This window comes from Dermacentor albipictus, chromosome 1 (genome assembly GCF_038994185.2).
Source record: "Dermacentor albipictus isolate Rhodes 1998 colony chromosome 1, USDA_Dalb.pri_finalv2, whole genome shotgun sequence".
Taxonomy (NCBI): Eukaryota; Metazoa; Arthropoda; class Arachnida; order Ixodida; family Ixodidae; genus Dermacentor; species Dermacentor albipictus.
Window position 1 is genome coordinate 358,571,059 of NC_091821.1, and position 15,824 is coordinate 358,586,882.

A 15,824-nucleotide genomic window follows, 5' to 3' on the forward strand; every position below is an offset into this window, starting at 1 on the left:
GAACATTCATCGGCTAATTTCAGTTAGCAAAATTAGCAATTAGAAATTAGCAATTAGAAAGTTAGCAAAATAAAAGATGCTTAGACAATTAGAACTTTATTTTTTCTTGGGAATTAAGCGCTTACTTTAACGGTGATTTACGCGCAGACGAAGCCTGTCCAAGTCATCGTGCAAGTCCAAGGCTTCTTTCCATTTCTTCCACTGGGGTTTTGTAGCCAGGGCGACTGCACGGTTTGCATTTTCCAACAACGCATCGCAGTAGACTCCGAAAGGCAAATCACAAAAAACTACTACGTCCCATTTGTAGTGTCGCAACGTCGGTATGTCTATCGTTGTCGCCATGAATACAAACACTGGCATGAGCTCGACGTCTTCAAGTCCTTCGGCAACCTCCACCGATTGCCGGCTTAGGAGCCACCGCTTCAGATCCCGTTGAGAAGCCACGGTGGTCGTCAGGGCCAGTGTCTTTCCCTGAACGTTGTCCACAAGAGCGTCACCCTTCAGCTTCGTCATGAGTTGCTGACACTGCGCCAAAAATGCTTGCAGCTCTGCCCGAGGATTGGCCACGTCCATCTTCTTGGCTAAGCAGCAAGCCGCCACGATGCCTCGCTCACGCAGAGTCGTGCCCACTTCTTGCACTTCCGGGTCGTCAGAGCTGGACACAATGCTGCCAACTTGAGCCGACCAGTCCATCTCGAGAAAGCAGACCTCGAGGGCAGCCTCATTGGCATGTGGTCTCACGGGCGTCGCAAGGCAGCATGTTAGCTTCAGCGGTGTCCTCAGACGTTCGAGGTCACTTTCCAGGCCATCTAGACTGCAGACCTGCAGTTCGTCGGCGAGCGCTAACAGCCACGTCGAAGCGGATGATGAATTCTTGTTCCGTCTAGAAACGTTCTGGAAGCACGGCACGATCTTGCGGTAAGCGTGGCCAAGGTCCAAGTAGAGCTCGAAGTCGCGCAGAACTAGAACGCTGATCTCGGCAGTGCTGACGACTCCATTGGCCAGGAGGGACCACAGCACTTCGGGCTCCACCAGACAGACGCACTTATTAGCTTCACTAGGCCAAGACGACGTGGAAGGCACGACGTGGACGTCGGATGCAAGCAGTATGCGCAGGTAGTTCAAGAAGTAGTCGTCCTCTGCGATGCGCTGGCCCACAATGACGGCGAGTGAGGACATATTTTCTCGTATTACCGTCAGGCACAGTTGACGCCTCAGCTCCGGGGGTCCGAGGGCTACCACGCAGTCTTCAGCGAGGACTCTCGTTGTCAGCGCAACTTCACGAGGGCTAGGCACGTAACGGTCGTTCTCGTCCAGCGTGGGCTCGTCCCGCGTCGGTTCAAGTGCCGAGAGGCGCTGCAAGAACTCGGTGCACACAGCGGCCCGAGGGTCGCCCATCTCCGCCATGTTGAACAAACGCTTCCTGCAGAGTTTACCTTGGTCTTCTGCACGGCTCTCGCGATGACTTCGAATGTCGCTTCGGTTGTTGTTCAGGGCTGAAGAAAGGGCGATGCAAAAATTTTGGTCACTGCGCTGACCACGCGCTGAGGTTCCACAGAAAACATGCCGCGGCACCACGTGCGTGGGGCGCGTATGTAAGGCAGCCACTTCGTGAACAAAGAAGAAGCGCGAAGGAAAAGACAAGAAAGAATACGATCAACGATTCAGAAAATATACTACTGCAAATAACTTCGCGAAGTCAACATCCGGTTTCCTGCATCTCAATTTCCCTTGTAACAGCAAATGGTGCTCCATTAGAAAGCTTGAAGTAACGATTGCGAGACTACGGTGCCGAGTCCCCCCGCTGAACCATTACCTTCGCAGGTCCGCTCTAGCTATACGCGTAGTGAATGGATGGATGGATGTTATGAGCCACCCTTTGGAACGGGGCGGTTGGTTGCGCCACCAACCGCCCCGTTCTTGCTCTTGATAAGCTCTTGCTATTGTACTGCCTAATGTCCTACCTTTTTTTTTTTATTCACTAATTCTCCAGTTTGCCTACAGACAGTGGCGTAGCAACAGGGGGGGCCGGGGGGCCGTGGGCCCCGGGTGCACGGGGCCAGTAGGGGGGGGGGTGTGCCATATACGTCTGAAGACACCCGAAAATTGTCGATATGCTCGCCTTCCTCGACTACACATGGGGGGGGGGGGGGTGTGACTGAAGAGCTAAGGGCCCCGGGTGCCAGACGACCTAGCTACGCCACTGCCTACAGAAAACCAGAAGGGTCAGGACTAAAGGCGCCAGCATGCGCCTGACTGAGGCCCTGACCCCTGTACAATCTGCGCTCCAGCGAAGCAATCAGGACAGCGTAAGAATGAGGAGAAAAGGGAAAAAAAAGAAGTGGGGAGGGGCGATTTGAACAAGTAATTCATGAGGCAAGTTCGAGAAAGAAATCATACACTGCAAGCTAAGAAAAACAAGCACACGATGTGCAACCATAAAGACAGCATGAGCAACACACTTTGGGCGAATAATAAAAAAAAACGTAATTAACCATATTTGTAGTACTGCTATTTCAGTTCTTAACGTCACGATTTGCAGCAGTACGCATTCGGGAACAAACACAGGAATCAGGAAACAAAAAAAGCCATAGTTATTTAGTATGTCTTACGTATAAAAACGCTACAGTATTCGTTGTGCTCAAACTGGCATGAATAAGTATTTAGAACTCACATCGTAAAAACACAGAATTCGCATGAAAACCGCACATCACATCAACGAGCTATGTTCGGTTACATATACTTCTTTTATACAATTTTATACCTCTGTATGCATGCATGCATGTATGTATGTATGTATGTATGTATGTATGTATGTATGTATGTATGTATGTATGTATGTATGTATGTATGTATGTATGTATGTATGTATGTATGTATGTATGTATGTATGTATGTATGTATGTATGTATGTATGTATGTATGTATGTATGTATGTATGTATGTATGTATGTATGTATGTATGTATGTATGTATGTATGTATGTATGTATGTATGTATGTATGTACGTACGTATGCATGTATGTATGTATGTATTCCAGCGTCTTTGCCAAACACCAGCCTACCGTTCTGAAAGTATACAAGCGCTTCATTTCAGGATTCGTGTCTGTTTACAGAAGACAGCTTTGAGTGCAAGAGTGGAAGCTCTCATCGTCCCCACTTTTGGAGGACGACTGTACGAACATACCGCGCTACGGCCAGAGCCACGTTCACGCCATTGGACTCAGGATGGCACTCTTGAAGCATGACTGCGTTGTTGGAAGATAATAATAATAATAATAATAATAATAATAATAATAATAATAATAATAATAATAATAATAAGAAGAAGAAGAAGAAGAAGAAGAAGAAGAAGAAGAAGAAGGATAAGAAGATTTTGTGCGGCGGAGCGCTGACTACGATAGCAAGCTTTAGCGTGGCACTTGCACTTCTCGGACAGTGTTCTAACTATACATATATGTATACGCGGGTCCGAATAACGCGGAGGCGACATTTCAAAGCTTTACCGCGCCGTGTAGGGCCTGTAAGGGCATCTTAGAGGCGCCGCTACGCTGTCCCTAAAGAGCCGCGTAAGTAAAATTGCATCACCTTTAGGTGCGAGCACTGATGCTGTTTTGCACTTCCAATATTTAATAGTCTGAGAAGACCTAAGATAAAAGGTATGCGCTCTGACTGTTATGCCGCCTGACATTTGGTTGTGGGCTGCCACTCTCAAATTCTGGGGAATAATTTAGTCACTAACATAAGACCTAGTATATATGAGAAACTTGAGTGATAGAATAGTGCTGCAATGTAACCCCCATATGCAGCATGACATACAGCATGGCACGACACATAGCATACGTGTACCTAAATATATGTGGAGCGTCATGGCAACGGCGACGGCGAAGACAAAAAATCACTTGGACGATCTATATAATTACTATCGCAATAAAAGAATGACGAAGAAGAACACATATAAAGGTGTTCTTTTCAACAGCGCTTTTCGACAGTACCTCACTTCTAACCTTACGGAAAACCACCTGCTTCTTGGCCAATCTCCCATAGTAGGTACGCGCCACTGTTGAGGACACAAGACAAGACAAGACAGTACTTCTTTGATCAATGCTGTCGAAAGAATTCTTGGTTACCCAGTGAAGTGAATATTCAGCTCTTACGTGTTTAGCTTAAGTTTGCTGCCGTCTAACATGAGGGATTTTCTTCTATTAATTAATTAAATTTTTTTTTTAAGAAGAAGAGTCCGCGCAGTTTTCGGCAGTGTAATATTCGCTTAAATGTGATTTCGCTTAAATGTTTTCCTGGAACTAAAGCGCAGCCGAGCCTCTGTATAGCGCCTATTCCATGCCTGAGGCTTGGCTTGAATCACTTGAGGCTGGTTTCAATGACTTGCGAACGCACTCATAAATCATCATGACTGTAATTCTCAAATCAGGCAGCATGAGCGACTGGCAGATCGGAGGGATACTAGTTAACGTGAAACACATCTGTTCTCACTAATGAAGTATGCAATTTTTTTTTCTGGCCTGGTCGCACCTATTTGGTAGGAAAAGACTTACTAGTCCAGAAAAAGAAGGCGAAGGTTCAATTTCTAGAATTACTAACCGAAACTGCAGCGACCATGTACCAATGTGACGTCACAGATTTAAAAGTATTTTTTGCACGAATGGTCCATTGTTGTGCCACAAAAATTCACGAAACTTGCTCTAGGTTGAGTATATGGGCCCTCCACAATACAGTGTAATTCTGTATAGGCGAACAATTAACTATTGTGCCGCGCAGACGCTGTCACTATACACGGCGCCACACACACACGTGCGCACACCGAACCTTTCCTGCAGTACGAATGAGCGCGCTCGAATAACGGTTAAGCGGACAGGCTCACCTTCCAGTCTTCAACAAATAAAATGGCTGAATTGCTGTGGAGCTGCATTCGGAAAATTTCCTAGAAAAAGAACAGCGCCAAGTAGCGTTCAAAATTTACTTGCAGTGCGCGACCTTCTTTACGCAAAACGCGTGTGGCATAAAAAAAGTGCGTTTATACACCCATGTTTTCATAGCTATATATATATATATATATATATATATATATATATATATATATATATATATATTCTGCAACTATTTGGGGAGCACAGCTCAGCGCGTTGGGGAAGGAGAGAGGGACATAAAAGAGGAATTGAGAGAGAGAAAGTCGGCGCCGAGCAAACAACGCAGGTCGGTAGATTCCTGCCTCGCCTCGCTTTATGGGAAACAAAATAATGTGTGACCGGTGTGGAAATGGAACCTCGGCCGTCGAGCACAGCAGGGTGTGAGACCGGGCTAGTTGGTATTCCATGCTGAAGTGACTAGCGCTCTCACTTGAGTGCGCTTTGCCTCCGATGCGCGTGTGCGTGTGTGTTTCGACTCGCTTCTAACAACATATGCATTTACGGCGCTTGATCGTCACGTTTGTGCTGCGTTAAAGCCGTGCTTTGGTCAAAGGTGAACGACTTGCTCCGATTTGCTCCTGTCAGTCGACAGGAGCAAATCGTTTTGCACCCTCCCGGCAAATGTGTGCGTGCGTGCGCGCTCTGGCTGCTGCTTGGTTGTTTTTGCCCCCCCATAAGTATGGTAGCCAACACGGCACTTCCTTGGTTAACCTCCCTGACTTTCTTTTGTCGTTCGACAGCCGCCACTCTCCTATATAGGGCGAAGTACGAAGTGAAAGAAACCTAACTGGGCTGGTCGCGGACAGCCCTCCTCGGATTAGTGATGCGTCGACTTAAAATCCCGATTTCATATGAAATTCCAAACGGTAGCGATATATATATGTAAATGTAGTTTATGCCAGCTCGTGGTTTTAGATAAACGACGCTCTTCATGCACCACATTCGTATTTGCGTCGTTATGAACCGGAGTGAAAGGAAGGCACCTTCCCTAAATGAAATATACGGGAGAATAGCCCTCTCTTTGGCGGTTGGTCATTGTCACGGGCAACAATATTGTGGTCGGTGCTTGGACGATGACGGCGACGGCGATGCGGCTATCCGGTGTGCACGCGCTAGCGTTACCACTGCTGCAGTGTGGCGCGTCTTGTCGTGTAAATATATCCTTGTACGTAGGTTCTCCTCGTAACAATATGAACCAATTTCATGTCGGTATCAGAGTGCAAAGGAGCAAACCAAAGGAACTGTTTTGAAGTGGATTGACTTTTAAATATATATATATATATATATATATATATATATATATATATATATATATATATATATATATATATATATATATATATATATACATACACACACACACACACACACACACACACACACACACAAACACACACACATGGAGTTCGGAAAGCTGGTCGCCACCCCCTCCTACCCCCCCCCCCCCCCCAACCCGGAAAAATTAAAACTTTCCGCCTATGCTTCGCGATGCTGTTAGTTGAAACTTGGTGAAACTAGGCCGATATTTTGAAATATAGCTTCCTTAAAGAAAGTGCCCTCTGGTGCACTGACGCCATGTTCCACGGTACGTCAAAACGGCAACGTCTGAAATTTCTGGAATTACCTATTTTCCGGTATTTTGGGACACTTCAGCTGAAGTAAAATATCCATTGCTGCGAGCAGTCCCACCTACACTGAGTGTATTGTTTTAGCTGCAAAAATTTGTTAAAATTGCCTCTGCCAGATAGCATAATTTTAAACCTTCAGCTAAATTACTCCGTGAGGAGGCCATTACTTCTATGGGAAACCAGAATTCGCAATTGAATTAATAATATAACTACAGTGATTAACATTTATTTATTACTTAACGACACATATTTCAATCTACGCATTGTAGCCGGTGAGTAAGCATCTCTATATTTGGAACGAACTCCCAGGACTACATCAGTTTTGAGGTTTTGTGCTTCAGTATTGTGCTTCAATGCGCAAAACAACGTCTTCTTTAAAAAAGTAAGTGGAAAAAATTTGGAGGACGCTTAAGCTTCGCCTTTAAGAGTGGAACGCGATAACATTCAAGGTTCCCTGACTGCTTCTCAAGCTTCCGGACAACTGCAGCGTACGTAACCATAAAGTTTACCGGGAAACGCTGGCGGTGACCGCTTTGCACGGAGGGCGGGCTTTCTGGTATAGAAACGAGGCGGGCTCTTGCATGGCCGATCTCCTGTTACTGTTTCGCACATATAATATTTGAAGCTACGACAGGGGCATCACGGGTTGCAGAATCAAGCGTCTTTCGTTTCTTTATATCACTATCTATAGTTGGGTAAAATTACACATTATTAAATGAGCCGCTTCGTAGCCTACAAAGGACAGGTTAACGCTGGATAACGAACAACAAATGCGATAGCTCGTATAGCTGCAGTACCTGCATGACATTACATGACATTGATGAAAGTGCAGGTGACGATATCGAGGGTAAGGCACATACATTTGTATCCACGACATACCTGAACGAAAAATCCCTCTGAATGGCGGAGCTGTACAACACAGCGAAGGCCCGCCGAGAACTGTCAATCGGCTTGAGCTACGCTTTATAACATTACTCATTGATAAATTCTGTGTCACGGATGAGTTCCGCAAGGAAATTTAACACCTGCCTTTTCTGAGTCACGCGCGCGCTCTTGAAGAGGGCATCAGTTTACCTTTGATCGAGTATGGTGCGTGACACACTGCTCATTTCCTCAGGCCTTACAGCAGAATTCTCGAAGGGCTTCATTCATTCGTAACGCTGGACGAGACTCGCCTACTGCGTATACTCGAACACAGTGTCTAGGAATCAGGTTATGGTGACGATGATGATTTAGTGGCATTCCCGAAACGGAGCGGCGACAAAGGGTCACCTAGCCTGCTTGAGCTAATCAAGTAATCTATAGATATTTATCCGTCAAGCACTTTGTCTTTTGTCTCCTTATAGTTTCTTTTTTTCTTTTCCTTAACACCTCTATATATACCTTATGCCTATGCGTGTAACGGATCTGGTCCTACCAACTTATTTCGACCAGTATTTTAAACGTCTCTTAGCGCTTCCATTCGCTTTAAATCCCAGCGCTTCTGGATAGGGAACGCTTCCTGCGGGTCTCGCTGGAATGAATCCCTTCGCACTTCTTTAGGATGTGCTGAGCTCATTATGGTTTGTTGCTGCAGCAGACACACGCCTCTTCCTATTGCTAATATTTGCTCCGGTGTGTTTTTGTACTCGGACAACCAGCTCGGGTCTCAAATAGCAAGACCCTGCCCTTTGTGTTATCGTACAGATTTTTCTTTCTAATTTCTTGCCATTTTTGTAAATCTCCACGGTCTTTGTTTTTTCATCATTTGCATCCAATTTAGTCTCTATTTATCTCACTTTCTTTTTAATGACTCCTGGTTGTCTATCTACACTTTTAATTACCCTGTACCTTGTTGCCAACTTTACCTCTTTCTCCATTCTGTGTCCGCGGTTTTGAGGTACACAAACTTATGCACTTTAGTCGCCCATTTATTTTCATCCATGTTCATGAACCTTTCTTCAGAAATAATTTTGCTCTGCGCTTATCTAGCTCCAAAAGAGCTCATGCCAACTCATGTCACCATGTACTGCCTCATGTAGTTTTATCGTGGGCCCCCAAAGCCAACCGGCCTGCCGATCTTTGGTTAACTTCCGACGCCGACAATATATCCGCTTTTAAGCACAGAATGGCATTTACGAGCATTAGCGCTGGTACCATTACTCCTTTCCAGATTCCCCACACCACCTCATATTTATTGTAGCTCCAAGGTGCTCTTTGTTTCATTGTTGTAGAATTGCAGAATTTGCTAAATTTGCTAAAGGTAAGTGGACGCAACACGTCGTTTTGTCAAGCGCGTAAAATTTCCTTTGCCTGTAAAAAAAAGTAAGACTCTCGAGTTGTGTATAATGCGGCACCGCGAGTGTCGCTTTGTTCTCGTACGATGCATTTCGATGGGCTCTGTGGCTACATTCCTCTTATTGTTAGATCCCACGTAACCGTGCAGCTAGTGCCGCCTGCATGCGCTGACACGCTAACGCGTTCTTCAGCCAATGGTAAAAGCCCTGCGATATACATACCGGCAGATTAAAACATCGCCGAGACTTCCGAATTAGGCGGGGCGAAAACTGCAGTTCGAATGCTCACAGCCCTGGTGTCGTGCTTTTACCAGTACGCCGGTATTGCCTCACTCAGCAAGGATCGCGTGATTACTCACTGGTAACATGATGTTCCTTCTTTTTTTTTTGCGTGTGTGTGTAAATTGACCATGCGCGCCGCACCAGTGCAATACGTTCAACATTACAAGGCGGTTTGTGCAATCGACAGTACAGCAAGTGTCCAGCATGAGACTCGTTGCAAACGCTGAGCTTATCGCTCGAGCGTCAGTTCAAGGAGTCGCTTTCGTCGACGAAACCGCGTGCAGTGTTTCCCACGAACCGCTGAAGTGCTGGCTTTATCTAATATTCTCACTTCGAACACGACAAAAAGTCGTTATTCAGTCCCTCAAGCTCAGCAAATTGCCGCGGATCATGCAAGGGATCGCGCACTCACTTCGCACATCTGTCCTGCGGTGATGGCGGCGCAGCTTAGAATGCAGCTGGAGCTAGCGAGGGTACACGCATGCGCATAGCGGAGTTGGAAGAAAGTCCACTGAGTAGTCGTGTGCGTGGGTCGCGAGCGAAACGTGCGTGTTACGACAGCAGCACGACAACCACGTTACAGTACACTGTACCACGCTGTAGACGATCGTATGACGGAAATGGCATAACTTCTGCGTCGGCCGTTGGACGCGAGCATACGCCAATGTATTTCGTCGGGCACCTTGAAAATTAATATCTCGAAACTGGTGCAGTCCTGAGAATTCATTCCAAATGGATACGCCTTGCGAACTCACCGGCTATAATTCGTAGATTCAAATATGTGCCGTAAAATAATTACCAAAATTAATAAGAGTAACTACGTTAATTGTTAAGTAATATGTTAGTTGTTAATTAGCACATTGATCTCTCGCAGAAGTAATGGCCGCCTCATCGAGTAATTTACATCAAGGGTTAAAATTGTGCTACCTGCCACAGAAAATACTTAAAACATTGATGCAGATAAAAAAATTCGCCGACGATTACGATACTCCCTAACGCGAAATTTGAGCGCAGCTCCACACATGCTTCATTTCGCGGGTAAATATTTAGCATTATGATTATATAGGGACACGGATTATATTACGAAGAGAATGCTGTGAGTAATGTGGCTGGTGCGGACAATGTCTCGTGCAACACATTGCATTGCATTGCATTTGCTCTGCGGTGGTGGTGGCGAACGGCATCGCAGAAAGCGTAACCAAGTTCTTCGATACTTGCAGTTGCGGCTATCCTTCCGTGGAACCATCGCCCACGTGGCACCGGCGCTGACAAAGGAATCCTTCCACGATTACATCCAGCAGTGACGTCATCGAGCTACTTAAAAGAACAAGGCTCCCCTGGCATTGGTGCATTTGCTCTGCGGTGGTGGTGGCGAACGGCATCGCAGAAAGCGTAACCAAGTTCTTCGATACTTGCAGTTGCGGCTATCCTTCCGTGGAACCATCGCCCACGTGGCACCGGCGCTGACAAAGGAATCCTTCCACGATTACATCCAGCAGTGACGTCATCGAGCTACTTAAAAGAACAAGGCTCCCCTGGCATCGGTGCATTTGCTCTGCGGTGGTGGTGGCGAACGGCATCGCAGAAAGCGTAACCAAGTTCTTCGATACTTGCAGTTGCGGCTATCCTTCCGTGGAACCATCGCCCACGTGGCACCGGCGCTGACAAAGGAATCCTTCCACGATTACATCCAGCAGTGACGTCATCGAGCTACTTAAAAGAACAAGGCTCCCCTGGCATCGGTGCATTTGCTCTGCGGTGGTGGTGGCGAACGGCATCGCAGAAAGCGTAACCAAGTTCTTCGATACTTGCAGGTTGGTGCTGGTGCAAACTGTACCTTTTAGTAAAAGTCTTGCTTGCTCCCTGCCACCACCACTGCTGCTTCTAATGTTACTCTGATGCCCTTTTATTGATTAGAAATGCCTCTGTCTGTACTTTGTCTAGTCTGCAATGACAACCTTCCAGAATCAGGCTCGTACCCTATGTGCACAGAATGCGGCTTTGGTTACCACCTCGGCGCATGCTCAGGCGTGACTAAGTCCGCGTTTAAGGCACAAGATGACGTGACGAAGAATAATTGGAAATGTCAGACGTGTGTTGTATTAGCAGCCCGACTCGCCGCTGACGTGCGAAAAGAGAAACACGAGCAAGCTTCAGGAGTTGAACGGATGTTGTCTGAAATTAACAAGCAGTTGATGCAACTACCGGCCATTATGAACAAAGTTGAAGAACTCATGCAGCTAAAGCACACAGTAGGCAAATTAGAGCAAACTGTGCAGCATTTCTCGGATGTGTACGATCAAGTGCTGGCTACAATGAAAACACATTCTTCAGAGATAGCTGCTTTGAAAAAAAAAGGTCGAAGAAGCTGAGGTAAACAATGGTAAAGAAGAAATTTCTAAACTGCGACAGCAAGTTAACCAACTTGAGCAGTATAGTAGGCAGCACAATTTGGAAATTCATGGTATTCCGCACAGTGACAATGAAGTACTGCTTGACAAAGTAAACAACTTAGCGAAAACACTGCAACTTGCCGAACTGTCTCGTGCAGATGTTGAACGTATGCATAGGCTTCCACCCAAACCAGGCAAAGAACCTGTAGTACTCGTCCGTTTTGTATCCCGTGTCACGCGGGACGAATGGATGACAAAAAAGAATGATTTGAAAGCAAGGAAATCGAATGTTTACTTCCTTGATAATCTGACACCAGAAAACAAGAAGCTTCTGTGGGAAATGAAGCTACGATGTCAGGAGAAGCATTACCAATTCGCTTGGCATAGGGACGGCAAACTGTTCGTGCGCAGGGCTCAGGGCGAGCGCGCAATCCATATTGCATGCGAAGCTGATTTATCTCTGATACGCTGATTTTCTCGCGGCTTCTGGGCGTTACAGAATACTTCTTCTCATGGCGAGTACATGCGCATCAGCGTACTATGACAGTTCTTTATTTACTTCTGCCGTAAATGCTCCATTTTTTCTAAAAGATAACAAGCTATCTATCTTTCATTTAAATGCTAGGAGCCTGAAAAATAAATATATGGAAACGGAAGCTTATTTGGAATCCTTAGAACATAAATTCGAAGTCCTAGCTTTTACCGAGACATGGTTCACAAGCGCGGATGATATTATTCAATTTCATGGTTATAAATGTGAAGGTGTTTATCGTAAACACCGCCGTGGTGGAGGTACTTCACTTTATTTGAAAAACGATCTGTCCTACGAGCTGCTGTGCGAATTCTCATGCGTTACCGATTCCTATGAGTGTATTGCTGTAAAATGTTGTAAATATTTTATTGCTTCAGTGTACCGTCCTCCTTCAGGTGATCTTGATGATTTCATTGAATTCATTACCAAAATATTGGAATATGCTTCTGATCTGAGTCTCCCGGTTGTTTTGGTTGGCGATATGAACATTAACTTATTATTACCTACTGCTCACACTCAACAATTCATTGACGTACTACATTCTTATAATTGCACTAACACAATTTGTTCGCCAACCAGAATAACGCCAGATTCTGAATCATTAATTGATATATGTATAACGAACCACGATCCAAATGATGTTTTTTCGGGAATTCTCACCTCTGATCTAAGTGATCATTTGCCAGTATTTTGTTTTTTGCCACGACATGTAAACAAAAAAAGGCGTTTTCGAAGTCAACTTTCTTTCTGTCGCCACTTTAGCGATGAAAATATGAGTTCCTTTCGCTCCATGATAGAGAATACAGACTGGTCTACAGTGTATGGCGAAAATGATCCGAATATTTCGTATGATACGTTTATTCAGATAATAAAATCGTGTTATGATGCTGCTTTCCCACTACAACAAATAAAAACCTACAAGAAAGCTAGGAAGCCGTGGGTAACTCGAGATATGTATAAAAGAATGCAGAAACGTGACAAATTATTTGATACATTTATTCGGTGCAGGGATCTTGCGATACTAAATGAATACAAGAAAATAAGAAACAAGTTGACTTCAGACCTCAAAAAAGCTAGAAACAGGTATTACGAACATATGTTTTCTACGGTATCAAACAATCCAAAGAAATTATGGAATGCAGTTCGCAGGTTAAAAGGAACCCAGCATAACACAAACCCGAATACTCTAACGTTTGATGACACTGAATACAGTGAAACTTCCTTGGCTAATAAATTCAACGATCATTTTTTACTTGGTGGTGGGTCATCCTACTCTAGTGGTTTATTACTGCCACCTGAAAGATTTGTAAACCACGAGACTTCCAATTCTATCTTCCTATCACCCTGCACTGAAATGGAAGTGTATACCGTTATTAAGGCTTTAAAAAAAGATACTGCAGCAGGGACTGATGACATAAAAGCAGGACCAATCATATCAGTTGCTGATGTTGTCTCGGCTCCATTATGCCATATCTGTAACAGCGCTTTCGTGAATGGCATTTTCCCCGATTCTATGAAAATTGCCAAAGTGATTGTATTGCATAAGGGAGGCTCTGTCACTGATTTAAACAACTATAGACCGATATCCATACTACCTCTTTTCTCAAAAGTGTTGGAACGACTCGTAAAGTGCAGACTAACTAAATTTCTAGATAAAAACCACGCCCTTGTGGACCAACAGTTTGGCTTCCGTGAACACAGATCTACTGAAATGGCACTTGTTAAGATCAAAGAAAAACTCCTCAGTAACATCGAGAACAAACTATATACGGTTGGTCTTTTCCTGGATATTAGAAAAGCTTTCGACTCCATTGAACACACCATCCTATTTAATAAACTGACATACTACGGAGTTCGCGGTGTGGCCCTGAAACTGATTCAAGATTACTTCACTACCAGACAGCAATACACGTGTTATAATGGGTTTTGTTCATACAAGAAAGAAATTGCACTCGGTGTCCCTCAAGGGTCAATTTTGGGTCCCCTGTTCTTTATTCTATACGTAAACGATATTGTAAACATACCGCTTACTCCAGACATAGTCTTGTATGCTGACGACACAAGTTTGTTTTTCTCAGGTGACAGTTTACGAGTGCTAGAAACTACAGCTAATAATTGGTTAGATCAACTTTCAGTTTGGTTATCAGCAAACCACCTGCAGTTAAACGTCAATAAAACAAAATACGTGGTTTTTAAGCCTAGAAATAGGCCTGATGACTGTGCTTTTTGTGTGAAGTTCAATAGTTGTGTAATCGAGCGGACTTCAGCTTTTAAATTTTTAGGTGTGCTTTTTGATGAGAACCTGAGTTTTACACCTCATGTAACGAAGATTCATTCTAGCATTTGTAAGTCAATAGGCATATTGTTTAAAATTAGATACTTTGTTCCTACTTGGTTGAAACTCCGCCTGTATTATGCTTTAATTCAGTCTCATCTTAGCTATTGCCTGTTGGTATGGGGGACTACATTCCAATCAAACTTGGATCGATTGATATGTCTCCAAAAACGAGCAGTTCGCTGTGTTGAGAACCTTGGACCCCGCGATCACACGGCACCTTTCTTCATAAAGCATGCACTTTTAAGAATTAATCAACTGTACGAACTTAAGCTCGCTATACACATACGAGGTGAACTCGAGAAAAATTCACTCATCTTTTATCAAAACCACCTCTCAAGTTACACCCAATACAATTTCAGGCATGACCATATTAGAGTTCCATTTTGCAGGACGAACTACGGTAAAAAACAATTAGCATACTTAGTCCCATCCTTCATAAATGCACATCCTAACACGATCACTATCGCGCAAAACTTCAGATCATTAAACTGCTTTAAAAGTGCCATGAAAAAATATTTGCTTTCCCTTTCTGATTGACATTGTGCTAATTGGTTTTTTGTGTGTCTTATGTACAATTATTTTAAGTGCGTTTCATTTTGTGCTTGTATATATGTGTGTGTGTGTGTGTGTGTGTGTGTGTGTGTGTGTGTATATATGTGTATATATATATATGTGTATATATATATATGTGTATATATATATATGTGTATATATATATATGTGTATATATATATATATATTATGTATATAGTTTTTTTTTTGTGCTTATATTACTCTGTTGATCCTAAACGGTTTCTGCTTAGAAAGTTGTATAGTTATTGTTGTATTTAATGCACGTATGTTTGCAATGTATGCTATGTACGTCTAATCCACGCTATTGATATGTGTGTATACTATCTGTATGTTATATGCTACCACACTGTTGAGCAATGTATGGGTGACAGGGCCTTAGTCAGGCAGACAATGTACTGCCTTTAGCCTTGCCATCCAAGACCTTCACTGTGTCTGAATCAATGCTGAATAAAAAAAAAAAAAACAGAGCGAAGTGTGGCTCGACTGCCTGGGTATCGGGAGATCGCGAGAGGCAGCGCGTGGGTGAAGGGTGGGCGCGATTCAGAGCAGCCGCCGCAGACAGATCTCGGCTCATGCGGCGCTTTGTTTCCATATATAATGTAGGTGGGCGACCTCGCCGAGTGCCTTATGGATGGCGTCATCAGTGAATAGACGACGGCACGCTACTCTGGCGACATCTCGTAGCGGTCGTCGCCGCAGAGCTCGTCTTGCGCGACACTACGTTTTTATTCTCACGCTCTCGCCATACCCTCCTCCTCCTCCACTTTTCTCCTCTCGCTCTCTTCGCTATCGACTTCCTGCGTCCCCCACTGCCCTCCGCGTTCGCTCTTTCATCCTTCGTTGTGCTCGTTCGTTCGGTTACGCTGAAGGACGC

General features: G+C 44.5%; 1 protein-coding gene across 2 annotated transcripts; it reads right to left on the minus strand.

Annotated features, from left to right (window-relative positions):
* Window positions 1-84: 84 nt before the first annotated feature.
* Window positions 85-4,900, minus strand: LOC139057499 (uncharacterized). 2 transcript variants are annotated; one of them, XM_070535864.1, is made up of 2 exons: window positions 4,883-4,900; window positions 85-1,496 (listed from the first exon to the last, which is right to left on the minus strand). In XM_070535864.1, the coding sequence occupies exon 2, from the start codon at window positions 1,405-1,407 to the stop codon at window positions 127-129; it is 1,281 nt and encodes a 426-aa protein (XP_070391965.1). In that variant the 5' UTR covers window positions 1,408-1,496; window positions 4,883-4,900; the 3' UTR covers window positions 85-126. The 2 variants fall into 2 exon arrangements, with proteins under 2 accessions (XP_070391965.1, XP_070391974.1); XM_070535873.1 differs by lacking the exon at window positions 4,883-4,900 and adding an exon at window positions 3,188-3,232.
* Between the last annotated feature and the right edge of the window lie 10,924 nt (window positions 4,901-15,824).

Coding starts and splice junctions, on each gene's coding strand:
- LOC139057499 (XM_070535864.1), bottom strand. CDS start 1,407: ATGGCGGAGATGGGCGACCCTCGGGCCGCTGTGTGCACCGAGTTCTTG.